Here is a 15786-nt window from a genome sequence, read left to right as displayed (position 1 = left end):
AGGTCTCCAGTATCAGAAAAAGGTTTTAATACATATTTGCTCTGTTAGAGATGATGCACCTCTAATTGTCCCTGAAGATAATTTAACACAACCTCTGCTTCATGAAATAGCTTGAGAAATGAACATCAAAATGCAGTCTGTGGTGTTTTTTTTCTCCATCAAAAATCACATCAAGTAAATACATGAACTGCTGAGACCTGGAAATGTGTCTTATTTGTGAGATATCTGAAATAAACTTGTAAGAAATACCAGTTGTCTTTGATTTTTATTCTTTATAAAGAAGGTTCAACAATCATACAGAGTGGTATACAGTCTGCAGAAAGAAGAGCAAGATGAGACAGTTGAGAAACCTTTTTGATAGGGAGAAAGGAGTGCCCTGTGTCCTTCTCATGCCTGTACCAGGTTCCGTTCCCATAACAAGAAGCACATAATAATAACAGTCTCTCATTGTGCAGACAGTACAAACATTCAAGGATGTGGGAAGAACATATGAAGACAATGTAAAACATAATAATGATATGAGTTAAATAATTTCTCATGCAAGAGTCTAGTAATATAATTTTCCATTACAGACCTTATCCATGCATGTGTGTGAGTTTGTGTGTGGTTACAATTTTATCTTCTGACAACACAAGACAGTGATAGTAATGGCAGGTTATGCTGTGGACAGCTGATGCCATGCTTTATGAAACATTTATCAGTCTTATTACAATAAATATTTATATATATTTATATTAGGGATGCACCGATATGAGAATTTGTGTCGATATCGATAACCGATATCAACATTGCTGTTATGGCCGATAACCGATATTTACCGATGTCGATGTGATCTGTATAGTTTCTATGATAGCATATTGAAAAGCAAATGTACACACTGTGAATGACTCTTGCTTGGTGACTGTGTCAAAATAGCAATCTTTGTACCTTGGGTTAGACACAGTGGCTTCCAAATCGGCCATTCACAGCTTCTAGTAGTGTGCTCTTTGCTGTGCGGACTCCGCTATCCGTTTCAGCTGCCCTGCTCAGCAAATGTTTCAGTGCCACAACAGAAGGAATTACGTCAGTGGTAGTAGCCAAATGTGAACTTATCTCTCTTATTAACTGTTCAAATGGCACGAGAAGTGTAGTGGTGTTTTCAATGAGGCTCCACTGGCATGCGCTGGGTGAAGCAGAAAGCTCATGTTCTGCCCCATACGCACCAAGGCACATGCTTCTGATCCAGCAGACTTTTAGTCATAAGGAATGTGCTATTCCATCTTGTTACAACGTCTTGTTGTAGCATCTTGGTTTTTTTATGCCCAACTTTGTCTGTATTTCTCTCAGTCAAGAGGTGGCAAGTTGAGAGTGCCTAAAATATCCTATTTTCCTTCCATTAGCCAAACAGTCAGAGATGCTTCGCTGGCTTGTGTGACATGTTGTCAAATGCACTAGCTATGGCAGTCCCTGTGTGCGAGCCTGGAAACTCTTGTGCATGCAACACAGCTCTTGTCATTTCAAAGTTATCATTGATCCTCTGAGCAATTAGGCTTAACATACTCATCTGACTTACGTTGGAAGTCCATATATCCGTCATGAAGCCAATGTCATTCACACTGCTGTCTAATAACTTCTGTGGGTAGTTACCACGTCTTGCAAAGCAGGGAGGGAGACGTCGAAAAAGTAGGGTTGACTTGGAGGACTGTAGAGGGCCTCAATGCGCTCTATCAACTGGCATAATCGTTGGTCCTATACAATGTACAATGGTTGGTTGTCAAGGGCAATCATCTCCATCATTTTCTTTGTGATCGACTTGGCCTTTGTGCTGTCCTTGCTAAATTTCCTTGTTTGATCGAGTGCTTGCTGTATCGGGCTCACAACTGCAGCTGCTGCTGCTGCTGGTTTAGGCTGTTTGCAGTTTAGGCTGTTGGCTTGCTCCTGATATTGTTTGTGAACTTCAGGATGGCGGTTCTTCATATGAGTGATCAAATTGGTGGTGTTGAAGGATTTGACAAGGCACCCTCCTCGCATTACTTTGACATTGCAAGTATTACATACTGCAATTCACATGTCTTCTTTTTTCACCATGAAAAATGCCCAGACCGCAGACGTTGCTTGACCGTCGTCTTCTGCATGTAAATCATGTACTGCATCGCTGTCTGTGTGGCCTAATTCTGTTTTGGAAACAAACATCAGTTGTTAACATCGGACCAGTTAAGCTCATCGGACTGATGCCAATGTATAAAAAAATGACTAACATTGGCCGATACCAATATGAAGGCAGCTGTATCGTGCATCCCTAATTTATATATGTATATACAATATTTTGACATTTTTAGAAATTGGATAAGAAGATTGATGTTTGTACAGTAAAGCTACAGCCAGCAGGCAGTTAGGTTAATGTAGCTTAGCATACAAACACTGGAAACGCAGGAAACATGGGCCCTGGTTGTGTCCAAAGATAAGAACATATGCCCACCATGTGCTCTAAAGCTACAAGAATGTTCTTATTTGTTTTTTACTAAAGCATGCCATGTTGTGGTTTTATCGATCATGTTAGAGGTGGCTCTTGTTACCTTTGGACAGAGCCACACTTGCTGTTTACGCTAAGCTAACTGGCTGCTATGGCATTAGCTTCGTATTTACTACAGAGACATTAGTGTGGTGCTATCTCTCTGTAAGACAGAGAAGCAAAAAAAAAAAGAAATAACAGAAAATTTAATTTTGCGAATTTTGTTTTGTTTAGTTTTTTTGTTAAAAAAAAAAGATTTTGGATTGTTGAATTGAAAATTAACATCGGAGCAGTTTCATTTCAAAACTTTGAAAAGTAATTGTGTGTCATGTCTATCTACACAGGATCTCATCTGTGCCCTCGGAGTTTAGACTGTGCCCGGGCAGGGCGACACTTCTGCCAGCCGGGCAGCTCACACTGTGGCCCCTGTCTGCGCCCTCTAGTGGAGAACTCCCATGGCCACTGTATGGTCAGGAGGAGGCAAGCTCCTCACCCTGCTCAGGCCAGAAAAGGTAAGTGGTAAGCTACAAACTCCTGACCAGTACCACTTCAGCTTCTCTGGCCTTTTTATTAAGAAGACAAAAACTAGAGTCCTTTACATTATAAACATACAACATAATTCCTATGCACACATTTCCTTAAAATGAGCAATGACAGAGAAGGATAGGAGCAACAAAACTGTTGTTCAAGTAGGCTACAGCCGCAAAGCATCTTTAGCTTGGTCCTCAGCTTGGTCTAAATGAGCTGCAAATGTTTATTAATGCTTTTAACACATGTAGGAAGTGGACATATCAACTCTAAACTGTATGATTAATGTGGTTGCTGATCAACAAGATGCTTCACATCTGGAACGTTGATGCTAAGCCTTGACATCATATCGTATGAGTGTGACACACAAAACACAGACGTGGGTGGTTATTTCTAAATCACATGAGGTCGCCTTGTAGGAGGTGTAGTGGAAATTCTCCTTTGTGAGGTAGAGAGTTGCTAATTCTCCGAAGAATTTTAGACTTGGCGTGATGAATCAGATCTCTTTAATACATGCAGCATGGAGACAAGACCCAAAGTGTTCTCTCCAGTCTTCCAAATGTTTCTGACTTAAATACAACAGTAGAGGTCACATACTTTTACGACAGTTGGTTGTTCCCAAAACAATGACCCCCTGATGTTTGGTTGATCATGTCTTTCCCAGGACAGTGACCCTTTGATGTTTTATTTGAATGTAAATGTCATCCTATCTGTCTTCCCTTACACCTTAAAGGGGAATCTCCCCTCCTCCTCTCCACATCCTGATTTGGTCTTTACAGTACATTGATTACTGAATGGAAAACTATTTAATTTCTCAGAGGGCTGAGGGCTACATATCTCAGGTAGAAAATGTGATGCTAACTTGCCAGTTACATTTAGATTTTAGATTTTGGGTTTATAACACAGGCAAAAGCCCAAGCTGAGAAAGGTAAACCCTGAAGACCTGATGTCTTGGTCATGGTTACTTTCTCTGACTTGTCTCAGGATGAACAGTTCTCCCTATGACTGTGTTTTCAGAACCACCGCCAGTGTGCTGATGCATTAAAGGAGGTTGACCTTCAGTTCTAGGGGCTCTGGTGTGTAAAAACCATGGAGGTCCTCTTTGATTATGTCCAAAAGACAATGGACATGGAAATAAATAAAAGTGTTAATGTAACCATAGCACACAACTGTGACAGCATTCATTTAAACCATCAGACTATACTGTATGTGATTGTGTGTGTGCCAGCTAGACTGCAACTGATGAGTGTTCCTGCCGCCTCTGCACGTCAGTCATGTACTTTACCAAAGGGTGACTTCAGAGACTCCTGTTGTGTGTCATAGTTAATGTCATTGCTAATGATAATGAGTCTGCTTTCATGTCCTGCTCTGTCAGAGCCTTTGAGAAGTGATAGTTAGCCAGTGGATGTGGGATCTGTCAGGTTTGTCTAAAACACAGGGACATTTTCTGGAAAAATTCAGACTGAATGTTTGAAGAAAGGAATATAGAATGAACTGAGCATGAACATCATAGCTGGTCCAGGCAACATATACTCGATACTGTATAGTAGATGTAATACTTTACTGGTTATGTATGTCAGTCAGACAATCTGAACAGAATCCACACACATTAGAATAGCTTTGACTAGGGCTTGATATCAGATCCTTTTTTTGTATGGACTGCCATGTGTCTTTAGCACTAGTATCTAAAACTGTCATCAAATATCTGGTAAGATTCACTATCTTAGTTTACTTATCATAATCCTGTTGGCTGTAGTTTTTGTATCGGTGCTAACAAAAAACTAAATTACAGTAAAAATGGCATGGTATCAGGTATAAGTTGTTTTGGTGTCATTAATGATGGAGATAGAAGAAGGTATTAAGACATTTCAAAAGATAAACAGCTCTAGCTTTAGACCTTTTTTATAGTAATTGTTTGGCTCATTGTCAGTGGTCTTAAGTTTCACACTATGATGCTCTACCTGCCCCTCTAGGCTCAGTTTTGCATGTGAAGGGATCAAGTTAGTAATGTGTAGTATCCAACCTCTGGTTGGACTTTCAGAATAAAGGCAGAGTGAGTCTTGGGTTTAGCTTCAGAGGGTGTTGATATTGTAGACATTCAAAAGAAAATAGTGTCTTGCAGAGTCTGGATGAGACAGTTTCAGCACCTTTCAACCCCACTTCCTTCACCGTCTTCTCCGACAGAAGGCTGGAGTCTCTGCCAAGACCACTTATCTGGCTCACTGACTGTCTGTCTCATTGACTGTCCCACTCACGATCTCACCGACTGTCTGTCTCAGTGACTGACTGTCTCACTGACTGCCTCACTGACTGCCTGTCGGACTGCCTGTCTCACGGACTGCCTGTCTCACTGTCTGTCTGACTGACTGACTGTCTGACTGACTGACTGGCTGACTGTCTCACTGACTGTCTGACTGTGTGTCTGTCTCACTGTCTGACTGTCTGTCTGACTGACTGTCTGTCTGACCGACTGACTGACTGACTGACTGACTGATGCAGTAAAGACAGTCTCAATGATTGTGTGGTACAGCTCATTAGGCACAGTCATCCTCTCTGTACTCATCCACTCTGCCACCTCTCTCAGGCTACTTGTCCTCAGCTGTCGTGTCTTTGCTCCTCTCAGAGGGTTATACTCAGATCTGAAACAGAAAAACCAATTGTATATTTTCTACACAAGAAAAACCTCAATAAGCATACATAAAGGCAGTACAAAGTGTACAGTGTAGAATATTATATACACTACCAGTCAAAAGTTTGGACACACCCTCTCTTTCAATGGTTTTTCTTTATTTTTATTATTTTCTACATTGTAGATCAATACTGAAGACATCCAAACTATGAAGGAACACATATGGAATTATGTAGTAAACAAAAAAGTGTTAAACAAACCAGAATGTTTTATATTTTAGATTCTTCAAAGTAGCCACCTTTTGCTTTGATGACAGCTTTGCACACTTCTGGCATTCTCTCAATCAGATTCATGAGGTAGTCACCTGGAATGGTTTTCAATTAACAGGTGTTCCTTATCAAGAGTTAATTTGTTGTGCAGAGCTAGGGTTGATACACAGTTCAATACAGTGAATAGCCCTATTCGACTACTGTTCTAATCCATATTATGGCAAGAACCACTCAGCTAAGTAAAGAGAAACAACAGTCCATCATTACTTTAAGACAAACCACAGTCCATCATTACTTCAAGACATTGTTGGGAATTGATGGTAGGGCAGGTGTGGTTATTAGAAATTAATAATTATTGATAATAATTATTAAAATTAAATACATTAATAAAAAAATATTTTCAAATCGTTAAAACGGGGCACCACCCTGGAATCAGGGACCAATAACCAGACCAAAATTAGTCTCAAAGAAGGGTTCACTTTAAATGTAAATATTTGTAAAATATTTACAATTAAAGGAACAGTGAAGGAAATTAATCCGAGCACTGACCATCACAACCAGTAAATACCACAAGACATATGCACAAAATAATCACAGAAAACTGCTATGTACAATATAATAGACTTTATTATTGATAGCAAATTGATTAAATCAATAATACTTTCAATAAACAAAAATCAATTACTCAACTTAAGCAGCTAAACTATGAAGCTAAACTTAGGCCTGGACTACACGAATACGATAAATTCCTAAACGCACATTTTTCTGTCCAATTGGGCCTCTCAACCACACGGCAATCATCCACCTTAAACCTGACTGAGATGGTTTGGGATGAGTTGGACCGCAGAGTGAAGGCAAAGCAGCCAACAAGTGCTCAGCACCTCTGGGAACTCTTTCAAGACTGGAAAACCATTCCAAGTGACTACCTCATGAATCTGATTGAGAGAATGCCAAGAGTGTGCAAAGCTGTCATCAAAGCAAAAGGTGGCTACTTTGAAGAATCTAAAATATAAAACATATTCTGGTTTGTTTAACACTTTTTTGTTTACTACATAATTCCATATGTGTTCCTTCATAGTTTGGATGTCTTCAGTATTGATCTACAATGTAGAAAATAATAAAAATAAAGAAAAAACATTGAATGAGAATATTCTATTGATTGCTCAAACAAGTAGTGTGTGTGTGTGTGTGTGTGTGTGTGTGTGTGTGTGTGTGTGTGTGTGTGTGTGTGTGTGTGTGTGTGTGTGTGTGTGTGTATCAAAGCCTGATATATCTTCTTTCTGCACCATAGAGCTCAATTGTTGCCGAAAAACTAGAGCCCGACCGATATATCGGCTGGCCGATATTATCGGACGGTATTAGGCATTTTCCAAACTACCGGTATCGGCATTTATAATGGCCGATAAATTAATATTTAAAAAATAAAATAAAAATGGACAAAACACCCTTCAACCATGTTATGAGTGTTGGCGTTGCATAGTTTGTCCACCAGAGGACACTCTACAACGTCCCTGTTGGCAACACTCGTGTTTAGAACGCCACAAACCCTACAACCAGCTGATCCAGCCAGAGTCGGGCAGAGCAAACCAGTTATTCACGACTGAGATCATCAGTGAAGTGTGTTCATGGTAAGTTGGCAACTGTCACGAGAAATACATTGCTTGAATAACAATTAAAAGAACATCCCCATCAGTTCTCTTAACTCAAATAAGCATGACAAAATTTGTGACTACCATGTCCAGTTTTGCTGCTGTTACGTGTAAGTATGAAGTATTTTAATAACTGTATGTTTCTATTTCGTTCTGATATGAAATATGTTTTACACCTGAGTGTTAGTGATGTGTGAGCGGGTGTATATACGCATATGTGTATGGATGTTTGGTCTGTTATGTAAGTTGACAATTTTTATCCTTTTTTTTTTTTTTTGTTCTTACTCACCTGCCCAGGGACTACGGATGGAAAGTAGCTAGTAAGCTAAATCCGATACAAAGCATCTTCTCTCATCTCGAGACTAATGTTATTTTGTACATTGTCCCTGATACAAATAAACTTATTAAATAAATAAATAAGCCGAGAGTGAAACGGAATTAGCCAGTAATTTTGATGTTCCTCTGTTCTGTTGTGACAATAAAACAAACAAGTTTATTTTTAAACTGCATTATCATATTATTTCAGTGAGGACTCATAAATAACTACAAATAACTAATGTTACAGAAATCTGTTGTATGTTTTGTTACGCGTTTCTGGATTTTTTTTTTAATATATATGTCGGCCAATATATCGGTATATCGTATTTTTAAATCACCAAATATTTGTATTAGTATCGGCCTTAGAAATCCTTTATCGGTCGGGCTCTACAAAAAACTATTAACACCAAAAGTTTTGAATCAGTCCAGTAGATCACGTCAGCTGACAGCAGTGTTTTCATATATTATTTAAAAAAACTGTGTGTCCAGCACACATGAACATATAAACTCACTCTCACACACACCCTCTTTGAATCATTTCTGTGATGTTGTCAGACACAGCCTCAGCCTGTCAGTAGGAAAAAAACACTTTTATTGGCTGTCACTTTGACTGTCGGCATTGCCCCAAAGTATTACATTGCAGCCTGACCGATTGGACATCTTCTCTTCATCTCTCTTCTTCCTGTTGCCGTAGTGATGCTTTTCATTCATGATTCTAAGAAAGACCCACCCCACCTCCTACATCTCCGTCTTTCTGTTTCATCATACTTTTTTCTTTCTCTTTCTCAATGTTGCCATCCACCGACACTCTAAGCAGCCGGGCTGGACAGCAGAGCACTGAGCCACACGCACACGCACACACACACTAATGCTGTGTCACTTTGAGTTCCCATGCCTGTGTGATCTCCTCCCACTCTTCAGCATTATAACGTCCAGGCAGTCTGGTGTTGCTCTGCAGTGCAGCACAGGATCACAGCAGGTGGAGGGGACATGGACACACATTGAAGTCATTAACACAATCAGTACTGCAGCACCACCAGTGCCACATGGGGCAGTGTTATCTTTGTTTTTAATCTTATGTGACCCTCTGCAGTTTTCCTAGCTGTGCAGGTCAAGTGACTCTAATTTCCAGCAGTCAGCAGCAGCAGAGCCACAGAGCTGATATCAGTTCATCAGAAGATGTTTTAGGACAAAAGTCTTTGGCCCCATTACTGACTGAAGGCAGATGTAAGTGACTAAATAAGGAGATGAGACCTTATTTGGACTTAACTACTATGATACTTGAGTTCCTAGATTAAACTTGACTGTCAGCCATTACCATCTAGTCTCAAAGATTAACCAGGTGAGATAGAGCATTTAAAAGACATGAGACCACTTCAGACAGGCCATGTTTGAATTTAGTGTAATTTTAATGGACCAAATTCATAGACATGAAGGACCTGTATCGTGGAGAAAACATGGATGTTTATGAGGCATGGACATTGTATCAAAAGATGCTACTGGGGTGCGTCATGGGAAATAGTGGAATTGTAATGGATTTTTGGAATTTGACCCATACAAGGGACTAAAGACAGGATATCTGGGCCTCTGTTGCCTAAATTTTGATTAGGGATGCATGATACTCGTTGGCCCGATAATGGCTCATTTATACACTGCCTGGCCAAATAAAACAAAAGTCACACACTCTAATATTTCATTGGACCACCTTAGCGTTGATTACGGCACACATTCACCGTGGCATCGTTTCTTATAAGCTTATCTGCTTTCTGAGCACATTTCTTCCTGGAAGAACACCACTATCCTTCCAGGTTTTAATAATGTGTTGGACAGTTCTCAACCCAGTTTTATTAATTTCAGCAATCTCCTTAGTTGTTTTCTTTGCTTGATGCAGGCCAATGATTTGACCCTTCTGAAACAGAGTAACATCTTTTCCAGGACCACAGGATATGTGTTCTGACATGTTTTTTTAAGAAATGAGAAGCTCCTCACTGCATCAGTTAGGGTTAAATAACTTGTTGCCAGCTGAAACACATTAATCACTGCAGTAATTATTCAATGGAAGGCTCTTACCTATTCGCTTAGTTAAATCCAGGTGGTGATTTTTTTTTTGGCAAGGCAGTGTGTGATCCCGTATCAGCCAATAAGGAAATTATAGCAGATGAAAAGAGGCGCTAATTGAAACCAAACTGCTTTCATTGACAGCAAGTGCAGTATGTGCACACTTTGATATAGTTTGTGGCAGCTCTTACCAGAGCTGGGGAATATTAAATCATCCATCTTTGCTCACTATATCTTAACCTTTTTTTCTTTTCAGAATACAAAAATGTGCAGTTATCGGTTACCTTATTGGACATGAGAAGGGTGTTATTATTGTTTTTTATCAGCGGTTTTGGCTAAAAAAACAAATGTATATAAATTATAAAATAATATTTTGTGTCTTATAACAATGGCTTCTGTAAGTTATGATTTTACACCAAATGTTTTGACCATATGGGTTTATGAAGGGCTGTTTTTAAACAGGCTCTATAGCTGAATGCTACAGTAAGTGTGTGTTTGTCTGTCAGATGTGTGTACGAAATCTACAGGTGGAGTTTTGTGCATAAACATGCTGCTGATGTGTGAGTGACAATTTGTTCATTTTTATTTTCAATATGAAGTAAATGAGTAACCTACCTGTGTTTGAAAATATGTAAGATTACATGAGCGTGTGATATGATTGGTGCTTTTTGTTTTGCTGGATCCTCCTCTTGTGCAGTTTCACAGTGGAGCATTTGGTTTGACTCCTTGCATAAGTGAGTGTTGTGTTAAAGGTCGTGTCTCATTCTGGTCTTTTCTCTCTCCAGGTAAAATGAGCACTTACCCTGAGCTTGACGAGCAGATCGACTTCCTCGCTGCCATTATCAGTGAACAGAGAACTGAGTCCAGGCTGCCAGGTACTGATTAGTCCACTTCTTTACCCTTGTTTGTATTTACCATGACTCTTATAATGACTCTTTTAATTCTTTGTCCCAGCTCCATCCTCCCACAACGTACCTAAACCTCAATCCAAGCAGCTCAGTGAGGCCGGCCCCACCCACAGAGCATCCACCATAGAGCAGCCTACGAGCCACAGTGTCCCGTTCACCAGCGTGGCTCCAGCCACCGCCTCAACCACAAACCACACCCCCCCTCTGCTCAGCGATCCCATCATCCTCCCCTACCCGTCTAACGACCGTGTCTTCATCAGTAAGTCTTTTCTGTCCTTTTGTCATGACTAGCTTCTTGTTTCTTTTTTGTTGCTACTTCTTGAAGAAGTATCTGTATATCTGACTTGAGTGATGTGGTGAAGGAAGGTTGGTTTGCATTTGTGGCATTTATGAGAGACAAAAAGTTACATTACCAGAGGACATACAGTACAGTTCCTTGCACTTGCACTACACACACAATACAGAATAGAATAAAAAAATCCATGTGATAAAAAGCAAATCACACCTGCAACAATAAGAAAAGGGATAAGATGAAATAAAGGTCTGGACCCTGTTGAACTACCAGCTGCAGTTGAAAACAGCCACAATAATAATAATCTCCCATCAAAAACTGTTGAAATGCTTAAAGGAGACAATTTTATATTGATAAAGACAATCCCTGTTTTCCCCGTTTGAACCAACAATAAAACAGTCTGCAGGGTTATACACAGACATAATTTTCATCTAATTCTAATTGTTAAATGTCATCTAATAGCATAATTTTGTTTAAACAGGCCGCTGATTTCCTGAAACATTTCCTCCCCCAGTGATTATGGTGTGCTGTGTGATCAGAGCTGATACTGAGCACGCTCTCATCAACTTTTATTAGGCACATTGACAAGATTGTCAATGAGTGTCATTGTAACACTGTATGACTCAGGTACCGGGTCGGGTCCTGGTTCTTCAGAACCAAGAGGACCTCTACCTCCATAAGCTGTGCAGGGAAGCTAGAGGCAGTTTCTGCTCTAAAAACCCTGAATGAAGCATCCAAGATTAATTCATTCATTTGAATTCTAAATCAACATTTAAATGTGCATAGCTTTTTTGTCTATTCCCAATATATTCAGTAATATTATTGATATAATACTGTTCGTAGAATTAGATTCCAGTGGTGGCTGCTACAGTCTGCTCTGATTTGTCAGCTTACACACACCTGAGCCAGCACCGCTCACCGTGTCTCCGGACAGCTATGTTCTGTTTTCATCTTCCAGTTCGCTTCACATCTATAATTAATAAAGACACAATTATTCAAATGTGTGACATGGTGACGTAGTGTGATGTCAAGAAGTCACAGAATTAAAGACGGACTACTGACGAGGTGTTTCAGGAGCAGCGATTTCTGCGGGAGAGAGGAGCTCCCGTTGGCACAGACCATTTGGCTTCCTAACTTTTAAGACCTTTTATATGCACAAGAACATAAAAAAGGAAAAACATGAAAAAGCATAATATGTCTCCTTTAAAGGAAGTTGATTTAATAAAAAAAAAAACAAACAAACAAATTTAATCAGGTGAACAACTTTATTTGAAATGAGTATTTTTTGTTTGAGGAGGATTTTATCCCATGATCTGATTAGTCATGGGAAAACATGAAAACTTGCCATGCAGCCAATTTTCTATGACCAGAGGGGGAGCATGTTGGCATGTTGAATCTATCACAGGGAATCTGGACCATCCTGCCTTTCAGGAGCGCTGAAAGGCAGGATGGTCCAGGTTCCCTGTGATAGATTCAGCGCTCAGTAGCCCCTTTTAGTTAGAAAATGCGCCACATTTGCAGCCAGGTAAAGGCTGCAATCTGCCATCTTGTCTATGTGAAACGGAGATGTAATATTCCTCCTTTTCAAAAAAGCCGCCACTGGGGTAGGCGTAAACATGTGACGTGACGTGAAGCACGAAGTTGGGCGTGAACAGTGACAAGTGATCTGGTTGTTAATGATTCTCTCAGCTGTGATGGTTAGCATCTTCCGGATCTCAGCGGCTTTCCAGTTGCTCATCTTGACGTCCGGGAATGAAGTGATGAACTGACTGCTGTGATCAGCTGTTTCCTGCTTTTAAAACTCCCGGCTGTGGGTCGCACAACAGTGCACTTCATCGACACCTCCGCCCATGTCACGCAATTGCCGGGACATCGACGACTTGGATTTACATAGCAATGGAGGCGGCAAAAAGTGTACCCTCCGAGGCGTCATATTGGCGGACCAAAACAGACCCCCAATATACCGCAGTCTGTCTAAATTCGCGGACCTAGCCGCAAAAAGGACAGCCAAATTGGCGGGTTGCTGTCAAGTGTAAAAATGCTTAATGAGGATTTGCCTGCTCGTAGATTGCCTCATTTTTCTGCTTGGGAGGAGATTTTGCCAAAGATTACTGGGAACACCAGGATCACATTTCCAGATGAAAAACCTGTGGCAGCAGCCAGTAACAAACCCAAACTGGCCTCACTTTCAGTCATGGAAATAAAAATGATGGAAAAAGAAAAAAATTTTGAACCGACATTCCAAAGACTTCAGACTGTGAAACATTACAATCTGTTCATAAAATGACCTCCTTTGTCTGAAGGAACATTAGCACTGCATGCTCTGAAATCTCGGGACTGACCACAAATTTATAATGGGGTGTACGGAGCAAAGCTTGTACGTCACTGTCATTTAGTTCTGCCTCACTGCATTACTTCCATCAATGCTGTTTTCACTGCAGTTACCACAGGGCAGTACCCAACACCCTGACAGCAGCTTTTATTTTCACTCCACACACTCCTCTGCTTCTAACACATATTCAGAGCTTTCATTCAGGAATCATGTCATCCGCTGACATTAGCAGACCTGCACTGCACTCTCTCCCTCTAACTGTCTGTATGTATTTCTTCTCAGTCATGAGCAGCGTCTTCATCATAGCCGGATCACTGGCTTTGATTGTAGCAGGAGCCTGTTGGGTCAGGTAAGATATTATTCCTCCCTTTCTTAACTACTGCAGGAGACTCCAAATGTCAGCTCTCTGCCTTTCACCATTTGATTATACAGCTAGCAGATTTGCTATATTTTTGCCAGTATTCAAACTTTTGAGGCATTAAGAAATCAATTACATGTTGAATATTGGTTGAAACTATGGACAACTTGCCTAACTGGTGTATAAAATGTCAGTGCCTGTTTTAATTACCCAGAGACCAAGACTAGAAGACTAAGAAAACTAGTAAATGTTCACATTTAAGAGGTTGGAACCAGATAATTCTTTGCATGTTTTCGTGAAGCAATTAATCTTTTATCAAAATGAATATCCTGTCAAATGACTAATGAATTAAGCCTCCAACTGTTCCAGCTCTGTTTGTGTTTAGTGTCATCATCTCAATTTAAGTAGTGGCCCAAATCATATCAAATTAATTTTATTTATATAGTCCAAAATCATGTTGCCTCAGAGATTTGCCTCAGTCTGTACAGTATCTTGCATATACTGCTGCGAAACCTGTGAGAGACAGATTGAAAAATAAAAAAGCAACTTAATAGCGTGTGTTTTGTTAGATGCTCACTGCTATTATGCAGATCCAGAAAAATACTTAATTAATTTGATCAAAGTGAATACCAAACATAACCGAACAAAGATTTTGTAAAGTACAAAATAGAAGTTGCTGTTTGAAATTATTTGTTTTGTTCCTTACATTACCTGGAAGAAAACGATTGACTTTAAATATTGAGAATGATGGTGGAAGTTTTTACTGTGCACAGTTTTAAAAAGGTACTCATTTTGCTTTAATATCACACAGGTCAATCAATTCCAAATACATTCACAAATCAGAAATCAAGTACTGACTCATGAACCATCTGCCAGTGTGTTCATGTTTGTTCTTGTTGCAGGTTGCAGAAAGGTGTGCGTCTGACACAGAAGGTGGACTACCCTGTATATGGACTGATGAGAGCCCAAACTTTTGACAGTTGGGTGAGTATTAAATCTTTATTGTGTAACAAGAACTTCTTAAGGTTCCCAAAAAAACTCCATGTGTTCAATTCTTATCAAGATGTTACTGTCAGTGTAGTCTCAAATGTAGTTTTTTTTTTAAGCTGTACCAATGGAACTTACTGTCAACAGGTGTTTAAACCTGCATCCATCAAGATTACTTTAACATAAATATATGATTATGTGCATGTGAAAGACAAACCCACACAGAGAGATAACACCTGACTGAAGCCCCCCTCAGTGTCATCGGGTGGACACCAACACATCTTTGCTTATTGCTTCTACACATTTATTTATTGCTTATTCCACTGCTCCAAAGTGACCAATAGAAAATGAATTAATGTACCATTAAATAATATGTAGGCTAACTTAGTGTTCCTAATCAGAACACACTGTTAGAGTCAAAATGCTTATTTTTCATAAATTGTTGTCATCTCACCAATGGTAATAGTAGTAGTGTAGTAATTGGTCATATCATACTGTATACCTACACACACCTAGACACACTCGTATCTATCCATTAAAGTAACAGTTAGCCCACAGATGAAAGTTAAGTCATTATCTCTTCCCCACATGCTGATGGAAAGTCATAGTCCATAAAACATTTCAGGAGCTTCACAGCAAAACTGCATTGCAGCATTCTCCTACATCTGGAGTAGGTGGGGACTTGATTTAAAGCATAAAACAAAATGAAATGAAAAGGTGCTCCATCAGGTGTAATCCATGTCTCCAGAAGACCGAGGTCCCATATTGATTTGAAAACATATTTACACACTCAGCATGTAGCTGAGCTTATGCATCCTCTTCAGACTAACACTAAGGGAACATTCAGACTAAATCTGTAGGTTTGTGCAGCAGTGTGGGAGTGTCACCCCATGGTCCATGTGTGGGATGTGTTGGCCTGATCAGTTTGCCAAAATGTGAAGCTGTGTATGTTGTTATGCTACCAGCA

The 15786-nt window shown here is 39.9% G+C and overlaps 1 protein-coding gene across 1 annotated transcript in view; it reads left to right on the top strand.

The window, feature by feature from the left end:
- Positions 1-15786, top strand: part of npdc1b (neural proliferation, differentiation and control, 1b) — a 46854-nt gene that overhangs the window by 22440 nt on the left and 8628 nt on the right. The window contains exons 2-6 of the mRNA XM_073466858.1: positions 2836-3003; positions 10728-10817; positions 10897-11109; positions 13757-13823; positions 14735-14816. Of these exons, the coding sequence (XP_073322959.1) occupies positions 2836-3003; positions 10728-10817; positions 10897-11109; positions 13757-13823; positions 14735-14816 (620 nt within the window). The remainder of the gene's footprint in view (positions 1-2835; positions 3004-10727; positions 10818-10896; positions 11110-13756; positions 13824-14734; positions 14817-15786) is intronic.

Source organism: Pagrus major, chromosome 5, assembly GCF_040436345.1.
Source record: "Pagrus major chromosome 5, Pma_NU_1.0".
Classification (NCBI taxonomy): Eukaryota; Metazoa; Chordata; class Actinopteri; order Spariformes; family Sparidae; genus Pagrus; species Pagrus major.
The sequence above is the reverse complement of the archived record's forward strand: the minus strand, read 5'-3'. Positions and strand labels throughout refer to the sequence as shown.